Source organism: Geotrypetes seraphini, chromosome 15 (genome assembly GCF_902459505.1).
Source record: "Geotrypetes seraphini chromosome 15, aGeoSer1.1, whole genome shotgun sequence".
Classification (NCBI taxonomy): Eukaryota; Metazoa; Chordata; class Amphibia; order Gymnophiona; family Dermophiidae; genus Geotrypetes; species Geotrypetes seraphini.
Window position 1 is genome coordinate 37,911,544 of NC_047098.1, and position 18,655 is coordinate 37,930,198.

At 43.6% G+C, this 18,655-nt stretch overlaps 1 protein-coding gene across 3 annotated transcripts in view; it reads left to right on the plus strand.

Moving 5' to 3' along the window:
- Nucleotides 1–18,655, plus strand: part of ITGAE (integrin subunit alpha E) — a 136,244-nt gene that overhangs the window by 48,713 nt on the left and 68,876 nt on the right. For all 3 annotated transcript variants that reach the window (XM_033921420.1, XM_033921422.1, XM_033921421.1), the window contains 5 exons: nt 6,229–6,364; nt 10,426–10,568; nt 12,978–13,118; nt 14,339–14,557; nt 17,372–17,502. In XM_033921420.1, the coding sequence (XP_033777311.1) occupies nt 6,229–6,364; nt 10,426–10,568; nt 12,978–13,118; nt 14,339–14,557; nt 17,372–17,502 (770 nt within the window). The remainder of the gene's footprint in view (nt 1–6,228; nt 6,365–10,425; nt 10,569–12,977; nt 13,119–14,338; nt 14,558–17,371; nt 17,503–18,655) is intronic.

An 18,655-nucleotide genomic window follows, 5' to 3' on the forward strand; every position in this document is an offset into this window, starting at 1 on the left:
TCAATTCCCACAAGAACTCAGCGAAATCATCATAACTCCGATACTAAAAGACCCCAAAGGAGCAACGGACCAACCATCCAACTACAGACCCATAGCCTCAATCCCCTGTACGTCAAGTTGATGGAATGCCTCATAGCCAAAACCTTAACCTCATACCTAGATAAACACAACTTACTCCACCCCATACAGTCTGGCTTCAGAGCTAACTACAGCACGGAGACTCTACTAGGAACACTAATGGACACTGCCAGACAACACCTCTGTACAGGCAAGAAAATCCTGCTCATACAACTAGACCTCTCTGCAGCCTTCAACCTGGTTGATCACGACATTCTCTTACAAACACTAGACTCCATAGGAATCTCAGACAAGGTACTTTCATGGTTCAAAGGCTTCCTACAATCCAGAACCTATAGGGTTAAAACAAAGCAAGAAAAATCAGAACCATGGTCCAACCCCTGCGGAGTTCCCCAGGGATCACCCCTATCACAAACACTATTCAATATATACATAACCTCCCTCAGCTCCTACCTAGACAAACATGGCATAACCTCATACAGCTATGCAAATGACATCACTATTCTCCTCCCCTTCGATCACCCAGAACCCATCATGACAAGCACAATACACAGAACACTCGAAACAGTAGCAACATGGATGACAGAGCACAAACTAAAACTTAACCATGACAAAACAAACTTCATCCTCCTTGAAAACAGTAAAACTCCTACCTTAACAAATCTAGTAATAAACTCAATCTTATACCCCATCCAACCCACACTAAAACTTCTGGGAGTACTAATTGACAGAGGCTGTACCATGCAACCACAAATCAACAAAGTAATACAAGCATCATTCATGACCTTGAGAAATCTAAGACAAATCCGAAAATTCTTCGACAGGAAACAATTCCTACTTTTGGTACAATCTCTTATCCTTGGACAAATAGATTACTGCAACATACTATACCTCCCATGCCCAGCGACCATGATAAAACAATTACAAACAATACAAAATACAGCCCTAAGACTCATTTACTCATTGAAAAAATATGACCACATCACAGAAGCATACCATGACTCACACTCCCAATACAAGCAAGAGTACACTTCAAATTCTACTGCCTACTATTCAAGGCTATTAATGGAGAAAGCCCAACCTACTGGAACAACCGACTAATTCAATCCTCCTCAACCAGGCACAGAAGAACCCACTCACTATTCACACACCCACCATCCAAAAATGTCAAACGAAAAAAACTATATGACAAGCTAATAGCCACCAAAGCAGCTAAACTGGACAGACAAATCACCATTCTGCTGTCCTCGACCACAGACTACAAAACCTTCAAGAAAGAAACTAAAACCCTACTGTTCAAAAAATACATAAAACCCATTTAACGAGGTACACTTTTGTTCTAGTTTTGAGTTGTTAATTGTTAGAGCATTCCTTCATATGCTTACAATATGTTTGCTTGCTCTATTGTCTGATATACCTCAAATTCCTTGTGTATTTGCTATGTTCATCCATATTCTGTACTTTTGTAAAACTTTAATAAACAAACCTTGACTAAAAAAAACCCCCATTTAACACAACCAGTTCCTAACCCAAACCCCACCAATCCAATCCCTTAACATACCCAAATATGCTTCTAATTACCCATCATTTATCAACTCTTTGGTAATTCTTATGTAACTCTTATGACATCTCTTATGCTATGTCACAATTCTTGTAACCTCCGGAAAACTCTTATGTAATCCGCTTTGAACTGCAAGGTATTGGTGGAATAGAAATCACCAATGTAATGTAAAATGTTATAAGAGCTGATTTCTGCATATAAGACGTTGCGTTACATACCAAAAAAAGTTATCAAAACGCCCACAAAGTGAACAGCCTCTGCTCCTTGGAGCTTATAGTATAGTTAAGAAATTCAGGGATCTCAAAGTCCCTCCTTGAGGGCCCCAATCCAGTCGGGTTTTCAGGATTTCCCCAATGAATATGCATGAGATCTATGTGCATGCACTGCTTTCAATGCATATTCATTGGGGAAATCCTGAAAACCCGACTGGATTGCGGCCCTCAAGGAGGGACTTTGAGATCCCTGGTTAAGATGGACCGACTGAAGGAGTGAGAGCTGAGAACCAAAAACAAAAAAGAGAGATGGAGGAACTACAATTCATAATAGGATTGCAGGCATGCAAGGGAATAACAACTTTAACGTGCTCCTTGTGACCCCATCGTCTCTCCTGCTGACATCACTTCTTATGCGCAGCACTCAGAAGTATATAACTCTAACACACCACCAGTTATGCTGTATTTCTTGCCAGGAATTTCACTCTGCCATATACCACAAAACCAGATAAGGGAAAAGGCCTCAGAAGCCACGGGGTGCAGTAACACCAGGGCCATGGGTGAGAGCTGAAACTTGGTCTAAGCTCTCCCCACGCTTTGATCATCAGCCAGAAAGACCCTTTCTATGCTGCAGTGATTGTGCTGTACATAAACAAATAACTTTAAATACACTTCTCCCTCCGTATTTGCTGTGATTGGGGATTAACAGAGCCGCAAATACTGAAAAACCACGAATAACTTTTTATATGTTATTCGCTGTTTTCTATGAAAAACCATCGTGAATATGGTGAAACCGCGAATAACATGGTGGGAGACCTGGCCTGTTCCTGAAGGAGAGGCAAAACATGGTGAACAAAGTGCTGGGAATCAGCAATTTTTTCTGTAAATGCTTGGAATCAGCGATTTCTCTATGCAAGCTGATGCAATTTGGGGGGAAGAGCCAGCAAGCTAAAAACCGTGAATAATTGAAACCGCGAATGCTGAAACTGCGAATATGGAGGGAGAAATGTAGACTGATGCAAAAAAGGACTGAACTTATCTTTATGCTGATAAATTTTGATTGTCAGTTTTGATTGACTGTTACCGCAGTCCCGTATGCTAAAGCTGAAACTGAAGCCTGGTAAAAGCCGATGATGGCCAACATTTCACAATAAGATTATCATTTCATCAGGGCTCTGAATGAGCAGGAAAAATGCCTGTCCTGCCATAAGTGACATCAGCAGGAGAAATGACGCAGTCATGAGGAGCACGTTAAACTTGCTGCTTGTGGCGGTGAACGACTAGAAGTACAGGGGAAGGGGGCATGGGCGTGGTGATGGGAGGTGTGGGAAGATGTGGGGGTGAGGAAGAGGAGGGGTGCAGACACCCCCACCAACAGGACGCCCGAGGCGAACCACTCCCTTTACTACGCCACTGACTGGCACATGCAGTTCAGATGGGTCCAGATGGATCTAGGGCATGGATAGGCAATTCCGATCCTCAAGAGCCGGAGCCAGGTCAGGTTTTCAGGATATCCACAATGAATATGTATGAGATGGATTTGCATGAACTGCCTCCTTGAGATGCAAATCTATCTCATGCATATTTATTGTGGATATGCTGAAAACCTGACCTGGCTCTGGCTCTCGAGGACCGGAATTGCCTACCCCTGATCTAGGGGAATCCCCTAGTGTTACCTCAGGCTATTTAACCTCTTTCTCTCCTATCCTTAAGGCAATGGTGTTTTTTTCTGCTCATTTTATTTGATTGTTATTGTACGTTGCCTTGTTATCAAATTGATAAAAAGCATATCATTAAATTAAAATAAACCATAAACCCTTTGGGCATGCCTTATAGAATTATCCTTAAAGTGCTTTCAAGTCAAGGCTTTACACCTAGTAGCTCTCAGTACAACCACAATAGTCTAAGAGAATAGGATGAATAATTTCGCAACGTGAATCTCCAGCCTTTGGAAGAAATTGACTAAGAAGAATCACCTCAGTGTTTAATGAAGATAGGACTTGAACTCTGGCATCAAGGATTCAGTAGATTCAGAGGCATAGTAAGGGGAGTGCAGCGTGGTCTTCCTAAGGTGACCTGTCAAATGCATGTGGGAAAATGGCTTGCTGGACATTTGCACGCCAGCGCACATTGCACTAAGACATGACCATTTTTTAAAATTATTTTTGAGGGGGGGCGGGTGGGGGGAACCCCCACACACTACACTTAAAACATTCAGTTGCTATCTAGTGTAAACCTTACCCTAGCACTAGATGGCAACTGAATGTTTTAAGTGTAGTGGTCAGGTTTCAGTGCGTGCTGGCATGCAAATGTCCGGTGCGCGGTTGTCGGTGCGCCATTGTCAGTGTACCCTTCCTAAGGGCATGGTGGCATCCCTTCTCCTTTCTGTCCTCTCTCCCTGCTCACCCGCTTGCTTGCTCGCTCACTCCCCACTCCTCTCCTTGCCGCACGTGCCCCTTGCCTTCCCCTGTACCTTTTTGGCGCTCTCTATGATGTCACTTCTGGGACCCGTGCCTAGGTAGTGACGTCAAATGGTGAGCAGCATGCTGCTCATGCTGGAGAAGTTTAAAAGGTATGGGGAAAGGGAAGGGGAAGGGGGCACGCGCGTGTGCAATGGGGTGGAGAAGAGGGTGGGGAGGGGCTGCTCACCCTTACTGCACCACTGAGTAGGTTTGCACAATAAGCCTCCCTCTGCTATGCATTTTATTTATTCATCCAATTTTCTATACCATTCTCCCAGGGGAGCTCAGAACTGTTTACATGAATTTATTCAGGTACTCAAGCATTTTTCCCTGTCTGTCCCGGTGGGCTCACAGTCTATCTAAAGTACCTGGGCAATGGGGGACCGGGGGGGGGGGAACCCACTGAGGGTCACAGGGGACAATGTGGGCTTGAACCCACAACCACAGGGTGCCGAGGCTGTAGTTATAAGCCTGCACCACACTCTCAGACATCATATGTTAGAGAAAAGCCATGCAACCATTGTCTGGTAAACATAAGAACATAAGAAATGCCTCTACTGGGTCAGACCTGAGGTCCATTGTGCCCAGCAGTCCGCTCACGCGGCGGCCCAACAGGTCCAGGACCTGTGCAGTAATCCTCTATCTATACCCCTCTATTCCCTTTTCCAGCAGAAAGTTGTCCAATTTCCTCTTGAACCCCAGTACCGTACTCTGCCCTATCACGCCCTCTGGAAGCGCATTCCAGGTGCCCACCACACGCTGGGTAAAGAAGAACTTCCTAGCATTCATTCTGAATCTGTCCCCTTTCAACTTTTCTGAATGCCCTATTGTTCTTTTATTTTTTGAAAGTGTGAAGAATCTGTCCCTCTCTACTCTCTCTATGCCCTTCATGATCTTGTAAGTCTCTATCATATCCCCTCTAAGTCTTCTCTTCTCCAGGGAAAAAAGTCCCAGTTTTTCCAATCTCTCAGCGTATGAAAGGTTTTCCATCCCTTTTATCAGACGTGTCGCTCTCCTCTGAACCCTCTCGAGTATCGCCATATCCTTCTTAAGGTACGGCGACCAATATTGGACGCAGTACTCCAGATGCGGATGCACCATCGCTCGATACAATGGCAAGATAACTTCTTTTCGTTCTGGTAGAGATGGCAAAACACAGTTAACAAAGCATGGTAAAACATAGAATGACAAAACATGGTCTGGTGAAACAAGGCATGGCTGATAAAGTGAGACATCACTTGGCAAAAAACAGTAAGGCAAGCGTGCATAGCATGGAAGACATGGTACAGTAAACGTTGAGTGGCAAACATGGTAGGAGAGATTGTATCATGGTAGACATAGTATGGCGAACATAGTATGGTAAATATGGTGTATAGGAAAGTATAGCCTAGTGCAGTGTCCCGCAAACATTTTTACTGGGTGGCGCAGTAAACTCCAGGCCGTGGCTGGAGGGCACCCAGAAAGGCTCGTACGTTGATGTGATGATGTCACACACATGTGTGACATCATGTCGACATCTGCGTTTGTACAAAGGCCCTCCAGACGGGGCTCTGAGCTGCCAGTGTGTGTGGTGGTGGCGGGGGAGTTGCTGGAGCAGGAGAGGCATGGAGAAAAGGAGAGGCACCCAGTGAGGAGAAGAGGTGCGGGTACCGTCTGACTGCCTCTTGCCATCCTGTAGGCAGTCAGCTGGCACCTGTCCTCCTCACTAGTATCTCGCAGCACACCCAGTCTAGTGTACTGGGACAAAGATGGTGAATAGTTTGACAAGGTGAGGAAGAATATATAGGATAATCTCAGTTTTAAATGATTCCTGTGCGTAAGCCTTCTGTAGAGTCCTCAGGACTGCATCAGAAACAAGATCATATTACCTCTGGTAGACCTCCAGAAGCTAACCTATCCTCTCTCCACTTTCCAGCATTGCCTCTTGATGGGGGCAGTCGGTGCTCATGACTGGTCTGGAGGGATTGTGAAATATGACACACAGACGACAGAAAAGATATTTCTGAATGACTCTCACGAGAACATCGAGAGAGCAAAATACGGATACCTAGGTACAGGAAGAACAGACTTTTTTTAAATGTTTTGCATGATTTATATACCTTTAGGAAAGATTTTGTGTATTGCATAAATCTGTGTCTTGCTATTCTTCAAACATATATAAGGTCATAAGAACATAAGAAACGCTTTCACCGCATCAGACCGAGGTCCATCCAGTCCGGTGATCCGCACACGCGGTGGCCCATTTAGGTACTCCTTTATGGAGCCCCGGATTTAACGTATCCCCCAATGTGATTTGCAAGAAGGTATGCATCCAACTTACGCTTGAAACCCAGAACAGTAGTCTCCGCCACAACCTCTGGGAGAGCATTCCAAGCGCCCACCACTCGTTGTGTGAAACAGAACTTCCTGACATTTGTCCTGAACCTGCTGCCACTCAGTTTCAGGCCACATCTTGTCCATGTCACATCTGAAAAAGTCAGTAATGCTGCTTCCTGGTCTATTTTGTCAAATCCTTTTAATATTTTAAAAGTCTCTATCATATCCCCTCGCAGTCTTCTCTTTTCGAGGGTGAACAGTCCCAGTTTTCCGAGGCATTCTTTGTAGCTCAAATTTTCCATACCTTTGACTAGTTTCGTGGCTCGCCTCTGTGCCCTCTCCAGCAGAGTTATATCCTTCTTAAGGTATGGAGACCAGTGTTGGACACAGTATTCCAAGTGCGGTCTGACCATTGCTCTATAAAGTGGCATTATAACATCTTCCGATCTACTCGTGATCCCCTTCTTAATCATGCCCAACATCCTGTTTGCTTTCTTTGCTGCCGCCACGTTAGGGTTCTGTCAATCAGTACCCCCAAATCTTTTTCTTGTTCGCATTTAGCTAATGTCACCCCCAACATCCTATACTCGTGTTCTTTGTTATTCTTTCCTAGATGCATCACCTTGCATTTGTTTATATTAAAATTGGAACGAAAACTGCTGGGTATTAAAATCTGAGGGCATTACGTAGTGGAGGCCAGGAAGGGGGGGGGGGTGGGTGGGAACAACATAGTAACACAGTAAATAATGACAGATTAAGATCAGTGTGGTTTATCCAGTCTCCCCCTAAAAGTACTGTTTTCCACAGAATATTCTGCCAGAAAACATGGTAGAAAGAAGGAAGACTCAGAATGCATTAGACAAGACGCACAAGAACAAGAAGTCATGGACCAGAATGCACTGGGAGGAGTCGTCAGAAGAGGAGGACATGACTCAGAATGCACTGAGAAGGGGCTCAGAGGGCAGGAAGGGAGGGCCCAGAATGTACTGGGATAGGCATCAGAAAGAAGGGAACTAGGGTCCAAAATGCACTGGGATGGGAATCACAGAACAAGAAATGAACCGAGACGGAAGTTAGAGACCAGGGCAGGACTCGGAAAGCTGCCAAGTTATCCAGTTCTAGGAGGAAGATTTCAGGTCGGCCTTGGATCTCTAATAATCCATATTCTGGTGCATTATGGGACCTACAGCATTGATTTCAATGCCTAGAATTATGGACTATAAATATGTAATTTCAAAACCAGGACTTATCAAAAAGTCTGTTCTGGAACTGAGCAATTTGTTAGATCTTTGGGAGCAGAGTCTGAAGGTGGGGTGGGGTGGGGTGGGGTGGGGTGGGGTGGGGAGGGGGGGGGGAGGTCAAGGCCCAAAATCGTGGAGGAGTCAGAGCAGGAGAATAGTAGCCAGAAAGCATTGGAATAAAATTACCAGATTTTTGGTGTGCACATCAAGGACAGCAAGGTGGGTCAAGATAAGGTTCCTTCCCCCTCACAGGTGACATCCCCCATAAAAGTTAACATGTGTCCAATACCAATTCTGTCATCTTCCTCTATTTCTTAATTCCAGTATCTACTCCTTGGTTCCAATATCCTTTCTCCTCTTCTCTGCTTACGTTCTAATTGCTGACCCCTCATTCTCCTATCCAGCTGAACTACTACTCCCTTTTTTTTTTTTTTTAATCACATCTGTCACCTTCCTGTTATCTCTCATTCAATACCCTCTTTCCTTACACATCAGCCTTTCTCCTCTCCTCCTTAGGTAACACTCACTGTTCAAGAAAGCGTGAGACAGGCAAATGGAATCTTTTAGTGAGAGGAGATAGTGGATGCTGTGGATGGCAGACTGGATGGGCCATTTGGCCTTTATCTGTTTTCGAAGTATTTAGGCAGCTAATTTGTAAAAATTGTATTATACACTTTATTCAACTTTTTTTATTGTTGGTTTTTTTTTTTAAAAACTATTGTAAACCGCATAGAACTTTACGGCCTTACGGTATTATTACGGTATATTTACGGTATTATTATCATCATGTTACAATGTTTCTATAACCATAAATTTCTATTACATCACAATGCAAGTGTTAAGAGCCTTAGACAATAGGGAGAGGAAGAGACAGTGGATGTTGCGGATAGGCAGACTGGATGGGCCATTTGGCCTTTATTTGCCATCATGTTTCTCAGATGGCTTGCAACTCTATGAGGCCTCTTCATCTCAGTTTTCCTTTTCTTTACCACAGTCAAATTTCAAGTTTCAAGTTTATTAAGATTTGTTATCTATGCAATATCATATATTTCAATGCGTATAACAATTTTTTTTAAAAAGGGGAGGACAAAACAAGACATTGTAAACAAATTATATACGTTCTAATACAAACTGGTACAAAAGGCAAGGGGGATGAACTACAATCTTTAAAGAAAGTTGACCTCCTCCTCCCACTGTAGTCTTTTGCTGTTGCTTCTCTCAGGCCAAGTCTGCGTTAGTCTCATCCTCATGGTTTTGCTGTTGCTGGCGCTCACTGGGGCTCCCTTAGCTATGTTCCCTCTAAGCTGGGCACATGAGCAATTGCTCAAACATTCTAGGAGTGTTGCTCACAGATTTTACATGGTTGCTCACAAAAATTCTTGTAAATCTGGAAAATTGTTGGGTTTTAGAACTTCTTGCTCACACAAATACATTTCTTTTTAGAACTTGTAGCTCACATGAGAAAACCATTTAAAATGTACCCGGCCAATCCATAGAGGAAGCCCTGCTCCCTAGCCTTCCACTGCTGTGGTCCTCCAGTGCAGATCCTCTCCTCTGCTCACGGCGGAACCAGCCTGAATTGTTGTGGCACTCTTCTGCATTTCTTTTGCACAGGTCCGTGGCTAGGCTAGGTTTTCCCATTTTTATAGAGTTCCCATAATAGTAAATAATTTTTATAGCATTACTAATCAGTGGTGTGATATGGGGGTGCGGGGGAGGGCGTGGTCTTCCTTGGGGCACTGGCAACCCTCATGCTCTCTGCCCCCCTCCCATGCACACACATGCCCCTTCCCTTTCCTTCCCCCCGTACCCTTTTATCTTCAGTGCGAGCAGCCACGAAGTACCTGCTCGCGTCAACTTCGGCGCTCTCTGATGTCACATCCATGACCCGTACCTAGGAAGTGATGTCAGAGAGAGCACCGAAGCCGACGTGAGCAGCAACTTCGTGGCGGCTAGCACCAAAAATAAAAAAGGTACGGGGAAGAGGGCGGGAGAGGGGAGCCATTCAACCCCGCTACTCCACTACTACTAATATACTTGTAAACCTTTCTCACCCAGGGAGCATCAAGGCAGATTCGTATCCGTATTTTCTAGGGCTGTTTGTAAGGTCAGGGTTGGGACCAGCAAGCTAGAAGGCCCAAAAGCACCATAAAACCATTCATTCAGCTCACAACCAATGGTTTATTTAACTTGGAGGAAGTAGGGGAAAATCAAAGGACAACTTATCTCTAATGGGCTAGCCTTGGGGGAGCCTAGGGGCCTGCCCCCCCCCCCAACACACACTGTAGGCTCAAGCCCTCTCCAGAGTTGCAGCATTCCTTTAAATGACTGGCAGGGATGCCAAGCCCCACCAGGCAGTTCCCAAGCCACTTCCCTCCTTCTGGAGCCAATTCTTGAATGTAGAGGTTGGCAGCGTGCCTCCAGCTGTCATCGGAACTTCTCACGCATGCTCAGTGTGCCCCATGTAACTGTCCATATACTGAGAGAAGAAAGAAAGTCAAGGGCGATGAGTGTGTTTAGCATTTCTTTCTCATCTCTGTCTCTCTCTGGTGTAGGATACAGTGTGACCGTGGTGCAGGGGAATTCGGGCCCTTTGTATGTTTCTGGAGCTCCACGCCACGGAAACAAGGGCAAGGTGCTGGTGTTTGAAAAAGACATCCTAACCTATAAACGGCTTCCGTATCTGGAGGGAGACCAGGTAATGTGTGCGCTCTGCACAGCCGCTGTCATAGTTTGGGTTCCAGAGGGCACGGGGCGCATGCACTGTGAGTGAAGCAGGATGGCTGAATTTAAGCAGCTGTGTTGATTCAACCTCTTCTCTGGGTAATTCTTTTCTTGGTTTGTGTACCACATGGAACCTGTAAAGAGGGAAACACATTGGGTTGTGAGCAGATAAACATGCTGAGTTTTTGGCTATGAGTTTTGCCCAAGAGCTGCAGTAACTGATGTGCCATGTAGGCGGGAAATAAATATACACTATCCTGTGCTCAGTTTAACAATTGTTTATTAATATATCAATATATGAGGACATACAAGTCTTAAAGGCAGACAAGGTATGTTCTAAATTCTGGTCAGAAGCCAGCACCTTATATAGGGAATTTGGCATCTTAAACACAAAAGCCCTGAGTCTATAAAGTCCGCCTAAAGTTAGGCACCCATTATAGAATCACCCTCAGTGCCGCCTAAGTGCGCTTAGGTGGCGCTCAGCATCCTAACATTTAGGCGTCCTCAATTTATGCCAGGGTTTTCGATGCCTAAAGTTAGGCGCCAATATCAGAATCTAACGGCACAAAGAGGCACCCAGCTCAAAACCACGCCCATTGTCCCTCCTAACCATACCCACTTTAGTGTAGGCATTTAGATGCCTAACTCGAAAAATGTGACTCCATAAAAATTAGGCACCTAGCCCAAATCTTCTATTAAGTGCTATCAAGGCTGATTGTGAGGTGTTGAGTGCCAGTATCAGCATTGATTAAGTGGACTTTAGAGAATAAGGGCCAAAGCGATCACATAAATACATTATTACATATGCAAAGGTTAGTTTACTCTTCCATGATACTCTCCTTCACCCCTTGACCATCTGGATACCTAGTATTTATTGGAACTATAAGTTGGTCACTACTCAAATATAATTGAATCAATGGCATAGCCAGAGAGACAATTTTGGGCGGGTCTGAGCCCAAAGTGGGCAGGCCTCTCTCTTTCCCTCCCTTCCCACCTCCAGTCTGTTCAGTCTCTCTCTTTCCCTCCCTTTCCACCTCTTCAGCCCTTGCAACCTCTCTCTTCCTCGTCAGGCAACCAGCAGTGGGTCTTATATGCTGTCAGCGGCTGACCCTGAAGCCTTCCCTCTGACGCACAATGTAAATGCTGCAGAGAGAAGGCTTCCAGTGAATTGTAGCTGCTGAGAGAACAGGCCTGAGCCTAAACTGGGCGGACCAGGCCCATCTAGGCCCACCCATGGCTATGCCCTTGAGTTGAATTGCAATATTTTCCTTTCCAGTAGGGCAATAAAGTAATACATTTTCAGGAAAGGGATCATATAAAGCGTAGTTATTGACCTTCCTAGTTCTAAAAGAATCCTAACCCAATACTAATATTACATTAAAAAGTTTATTTCTAGGGTGGAATTTTTTCAGTTTCACATAGGTAACCTATATTGAGTATTATAATCTGCACGAAGAGATACTCAGTTAGCAAGTCATGAATTTGGAGTTCTTCTCTATTTATTTTAATTTGTTGTAGATTGTAAACCGCCTTGCCGCACTCCCATAGTTAAAGGCAGTACTGTATACTTGTAGTAAGTTTGAAATAAATAAATAAACCAAGGTATTGACTGCATGTGCTTGGAACAAACTGGGTTTTTTTAAAACTGAGACTAACTGGGATTCTGGGACTTGTTGGAATGTGGATAATACTGTAAAATTTCTTTTGAAAGTTTTCATAGATCTCCATCAGCCCCTTTCCTTCCCCGTTTCTGGTCCTGATTTCTCTAAGTAAGATCAGTGCATGGGCTGCACATCTGGTACTCACGCTTCACACAACCGTTTGGAATTTATATAGTGTAGCTCTGATATTTGCCTTTGACTGCTTTGTGATTATTTACCAATAGTTAGCACCCGTGGCGTAGGGTAGGAGGTGCCCGGGGCGGTGGCGCTCCTCCTGTGCCCTCCTTTTCCCCCACCACTTCTTCTGCGCCCCCACCCTGCTCCTTCCCGCCCCCCTCCACATTCCCTTCCCCCCATGCACCTCTGTAAATCTTCGCCAGCGCGAATGGCTTCCCAGCACCAGTGTTAGGTTTCCCTCTGATGTCACTTCTTGGCCCCGCGACCCAGAAGTGACTCAGTGGGAACCAGACTGGTGTGAGCAACAGGCAGGAAATGTTGCTTGCGCTGGTGAAGATCTACAGAGGTAAAGGGTGGGGGGAGGGATGGCGTGAGCATGCAGGGTGGGGCAGAGTGGTGCATCAAGACAGCACCTGGGGCGGTCCGTCCCTTCTTATCCCCCTTATTAGCCACTGGTTCACACTGGTTACTAGGCTTTCTATACCATTATTCAACCTAACTATGATCACCATTTGCCTGCCATGGCCTCTGTTTTTGGGACACAGGTGGGATCCTATTTTGGCTCTGAGCTCTGCCCACTGGATGTGGACAATGATCGGGTGACAGACTACCTTCTCGTGGGAGCCCCGTTTTATCACATCAGAGGGGAAGAAGGAAGAGTTTATGTGTATAAGTTTGATAAACAGGTAAAGTTATGGCATTGCTAACAGAATCCCATGCAATAGGTACTATAACCTATGGTGAGTATTATAATCTGCATGAAGAGATACTTAATAGATATAATATAATATATAATATATTTTATGAGATCGTTTAAATTTCTATGATACACTTGTTGTAGTATGAAAAATGAATTAAAAAAAAAAAAGATACTTAATTAGCAAGTCATATACAGTAGGAATTCATTCTGTAACTGTGTGCCTATAATTAGACAATCAGAGGATGTCTGGCAGCAGCCTATTCAAGGCACCTATTTTCCTTTATAGAACACTGGCGTAACAGTAAAAATATCTGTTTTTGATTAATTTAAATCCTGAAAGTATATTTTTCTAAGAAAGATATGTTATATTGTGGTAATTTTTTTTTTTTTTTTACAATATTTACTGATGTTTCAAGAGCTACCCAGCTGAGAAGGAGACAATTTCTTAAGATTAAGGCCAAATTCTTAGCTATTGGGATTACTTTTTTTTCCGCGATTCCCAAGAAAGACATGGGGGAAGACACTGCTTGCCCTGGATTGGTAGCATGGAATATTGCTACACCTTGGGTTTTGGCCAGGTACTAGTGACCTGGATTGGCCACCGTGAGGACGTGCTACTGGGCTTGATGGACTGACCCAGTAAGGCTATTCTTATGTCTTTACTTATCAAGAAGTTAAAAATGTTTACAATGATCTATCTGAACTGGAAGCTTTTCTTATGAATAAATTATTTAGTCCACTCTTATCATTTATTTATTTTGGGGTAATTGGGGGAAGATAAAGGCAGATGCCACAACTTTCTACAGAGTCTTCTAGCATGCTGGTTTGGCTCTTGTGGAATGCGTAGAACTTCATGGGCCTGCAGCATATAAGTAAATTGTAGTGTTGGGAGGGGGAAGGGTTTCTATCGGAGGGTTTATGATCTTACAATTAATAATGGGCTTAGAGGGAGGGTGGGGGGAGGGTTGCTTTTATGTTTATAAAGTATATTGATAAGATGTTCAAGTGGTCTATTTAATATTGTTAATATGAATTTTGTACACTTGATGAAAGCTTAAAAATGAATAAAGAATTAAAAAAATAAAATAAAATAAATAAACAAAGTACATTATTGCTGAGCTCTGTGGGCATTGTTGATGCTTTCCTTGCATGAAATGTGTTCTCTGCACTTTGCTGAGAAAATAACTATTCTGTTTCTCCTTCTAGGACACCTTTACTTATGTTAAATACCTAAGAGGGCTGCAGCAGGATCTGTTTGCAAGATTTGGATTTTCTGTGGCCAGCATAGGTGATATAAATAGAGATGGCTACAGTGATATAGCAATAGGAGCACCCCTGGAGGGAAATCTTCTAGATCCGGATTCTTTTGGGAGCGTTTACATCTATAATACAGACAGTACCGGTGTTGTGGACACCTTCTCTCAGGTGAGACGAGGCCTTTGTAAACTCTGGGCAGCTCTCTGGGGTTTTGGATACGCCAACAAACAAAAAGAAACTGCAGAACAAAATGTGCAAGGTGCAGGAACTTTATTAAAAGCCAGTAAGATGCAATATTCCAAAAGATGGCACTCGTGTACATAGAGACTGGACCAAACGCGGTCCGTGTTTCGGAGAAACACTCCTTCCTCAGGAGTCCGAGTTGTCCTGTGCTTCACTAATACAGAACCATATGGAAATGCAATGATGGTGGCTAAAATCCTTACAATTCATAAATGCTCCTGTAAGGTTTGCACTCAGTTGAACGCAACATCGTTGCATTTCCATATGGTTCTCTATTAGTGAAGCAAAGGACAATACGGACCCCTGAGGAAGGAGTGTTTCTCCGAAACACAGACCGTGTTGGGTCCGGTCTCCATGTATATGAGCGCCATCCTTAGGAAAATAACATTTTATTGATTTTTAATATAAGTTCCTGTACCTTGTACATTTCGTTATGCAGTTTCTTTTTGTTTCTGATGCTTCCCCTTCACTGCAAGCTCGTTGGATTTTTCTTTGTTTTGGGGTTTTGGATGCTACAGTACAATGAGTGTGATGAATAGGGAGCTGGGGAAGGGATTGATGGAGAGAGCATAGTAACTAAAATGCAAAATCCCGGCAGTCATTAGAAACCTCTTCCATTTTCATGGCATTCAGTACTTGCTAGGTTAGTGTGAGTAGATATGGATCTTGTGCGGAGCTGAAAATGCTGGGAGTGGGGGTCCCAAGGTCTAGTTAATCCCATCTAGCCATAAATTAAATTAATAAATTGTCAAATGTCAGTGTACACCTCTATTTCAGAAAATATGGCTTTCACTTGTGTGACAGGGGGCTCCATTGGCCGAGGACTAGATGTGGCGCCTACAAAAATCAGCATCAAAGAAACGCTGAGTGCTATTCTAAAAATGGTGCTCAAAGTTGCACACCATTTATAAAAGAGCGTTTAACACCAGGAATCACACCTAATTTTAGGCACAGTATAACTCCCTGCGCCTAAATTAGGTGTGAACTAAACTAAACTAAATTAAACCTTAGGTTTGTATACCGCGCCATCTCCACAAGCATAGAGCTCGGCACGATTTACAGGGTTAGGTTGAAAAGGAGCTACAATGAAGGGTTATAAAAAGGAGCTAGGAAGATAAAGAGGGACAGGGTACCAAAGAGCGGGAGGTGTTAGATTTTTGAAAAGAGCCAAGTTTTCAGGTGTTTGCGGAAGGATTGGAGGGAACTTGAAACTCTGAGCGGGGATGTGAGGTTATTCCAGAGTTCTGTGGTTCTAAAGGGGAGGGATGTTCCTAGTTTTCCTACGCGGGATATACCTTTTGTAGAGGGGAATGATAGTTTCAGTTTTTGGGAGGATCTAGTGGAATTAGGGGTAGAGGAATTCCAGAAGAGTGGGATAACGGGAGGGAGGATGCCATGTAGGATCTTGAAGGCTAAACAGGCACATTTAAAGAGGACTCTGGAGTGAACTGGGAGCCAGTGAAGTTTGGACAGGAGTGGGGAGACGTGGTCGAACTTGCCTTTTGCGAAAATAAGCTTGGCCGCGGCGTTCTGGATTAGCTGAAGTCTATGGAGTTTTTTTTTAGTTAGGCTTAAATAGATGGAGTTGCAATAATCCAGTCTAGAGAGGATGGTGGATTGAACAAGGACGATGAAGTGAGAATGATGAAAGTACGATCTCACTTTCCTCAGCATATGAAGACTAAAGAAGCATTTTTTTTACCAAGAAGTCGAGGTGGTCATTGAAGGAGAGAGAGGAGTCTATGATGATGCCAAGGACTTTGCTTGAACCCCCCTTATTCTATAATATGCATAGCTTGGAGGAATGTCAAAGATCTGCCCATGACCCTTCCATTTCCACCACACCCTCTTTTTGGACTCACATAAAATGTAGGTGTAGATCCCGCATCTAAATTTATGTGCATACATATTAATTAAATCCAATTAGCACCAATTATTTTTTAAGGCCCTTGTTACGCATTCATTGATAAAAAGTTCATATAAATCCTGACTCAACCCACCAACTTCCTAAATTCTGAGCATTATTTTGCCACTTTAGCTGAAAAGAGTGTTATTACATTACATGACATTATGAGATTTCTATTCCGCCATTGCCTTGCGGTTCAAGGCGGATTACAAAAGAATTACAATAAAGGTATTACATGAAGAAGATATCTGGTAATTTCTAGAGGAGATAAGGAGTAGATGAGGTTGCTTTGGGGAATTGGGAAGGTATTAGGGAGTGGTATTGGGAAATGGGAAGGAGCTAGCGGTATTATGTCGTTTGCAGGAATTTCTTGAAGAGTAGAGTCTATTTCTTTTCTGAATGTTTTGTAGTCTGGGGTCATAGTTATCTTTTTTTGTCAAGTGCCAATCCGCAGAAACGAAATTCTATGTTTTGACATTGTTTCAGATCATTGATTGAACCATATTCGCCTCATTCTCTTCTTGATTGGGCTGAGAACATTTCAGCACCCCTTCGTATTCTAGACTTAACAGATGGCCCCATCAGGGACAGGTGAAGCCAATTCTGGATTTGCTCAGAGGCAATCTCTAGACTTGTTTCTCTTATGTTCCTTGCTACTGTTTCATATAGGCACTAAGTTGGAAGCTTGAATCTAGCACAGTCGCAGTATGAAATTATCCGGTATCTGTCCTAAAGTCTGTACAGAACAATTCCAGGTTAGGGTAGTCAGAATCGTAGTATCGGGAAGAGCACCACATCTCTGACCTACAGTTTTGACTTTTTATTTTTAATAGCGGATAAAAGCTTCTGATATTGACACCAGACTCCGGTACTTTGGACAGTCCATTGATGGCGGCTTGGACCTGACCAAAGATGGTCTTATTGATATTGCAGTGGGGTCATTCGGAAAGATCTCTGTGTTACGGTAGGTTTGGTACTCTGCTGCGTTTTTCTCACTACCAGAAATCCAATTTGGATAGTGGAAACTATAAAAAGTGTTTTAAAGGTGTTCTTTCTGATTGCCCTTGTAACATTATAAGGAAAACTGAACAGTCATTCTAGTCAAGGGAGTAATTGTTTTATTCTTGACATGACTGATGAATTGAAGCCTTTTACTATATACTTCTCCCTCTGTATTCGCGGTTTCAGCATTTGCGGTTTCGATTATTCACGGTTTTTAGCTTGCTGGCTCCTCCCCCCAAATTATATCAGCTTGCATAGAGAAAACTGCTGATTCCCAGCACTTTCTTCACCGTGTTTGCCTCTCCTACAGGAACAGACCAGATCTCCCACCATGTTATTCACGGTTTCACTATATTCACAATGGTTTTTAATAGAAAACAGCAAATAACATATGAAAAAGTTATTCGCGGTTTTTCTGTATTTGCGATTCTGTTAATCCCCTATCACAGCGAATATGGAGGGAGAAGTGTATTTCAGTTATGGCACATCTTAGCAACTTAATATTCCGGTCCATTCTCATGTTCTGGATCCTGTATTGAGTTTAGAAACATAGAAACATAGAAGATGACGGCAGAAAAGGGCTATAGCCCATCAAGTCTGCCCACCCTACTGACCCATCCTCTTAAGTCTATACCTAGCGACCGATATTCCAGTTCGACCCTTGTAGGGATCCCACATAGGTATCCCATTTATTCTTAAAGTCCAGCACGCTGCTGGCCTCGATCACCTACGCTGGAAGCTCATTCCAACGGTCAACCACTCTTTCTGTGAAGAAATACTTCCTGATGTCGCTATGAAATTTCCCACCTCTGAGTTTGAGCGGATGCCCTCTAGTGGCAGAGGGTCCCCTGAGAAAGAAGATATCATCTTCCACCTCGATACGTCCCGTGATGTATTTAAATGTCTCAATCATGTCTCCCCTCTCCCTACGTTCTTCTAGAGTGTAGAGCTGTAGTTTGTTTAGTCTCTCTTCGTACGAGAGATCCTTTAGCCCCTAGATCCTCCTGGTGGCCATCCGTTGAACCGATTCGATTCTAAGCACATCTTTACGGTAATGTGGATTCCAGAATTGTACACAGTATTCCAGATGAGGTCTCACCATGGTTCTATACAAT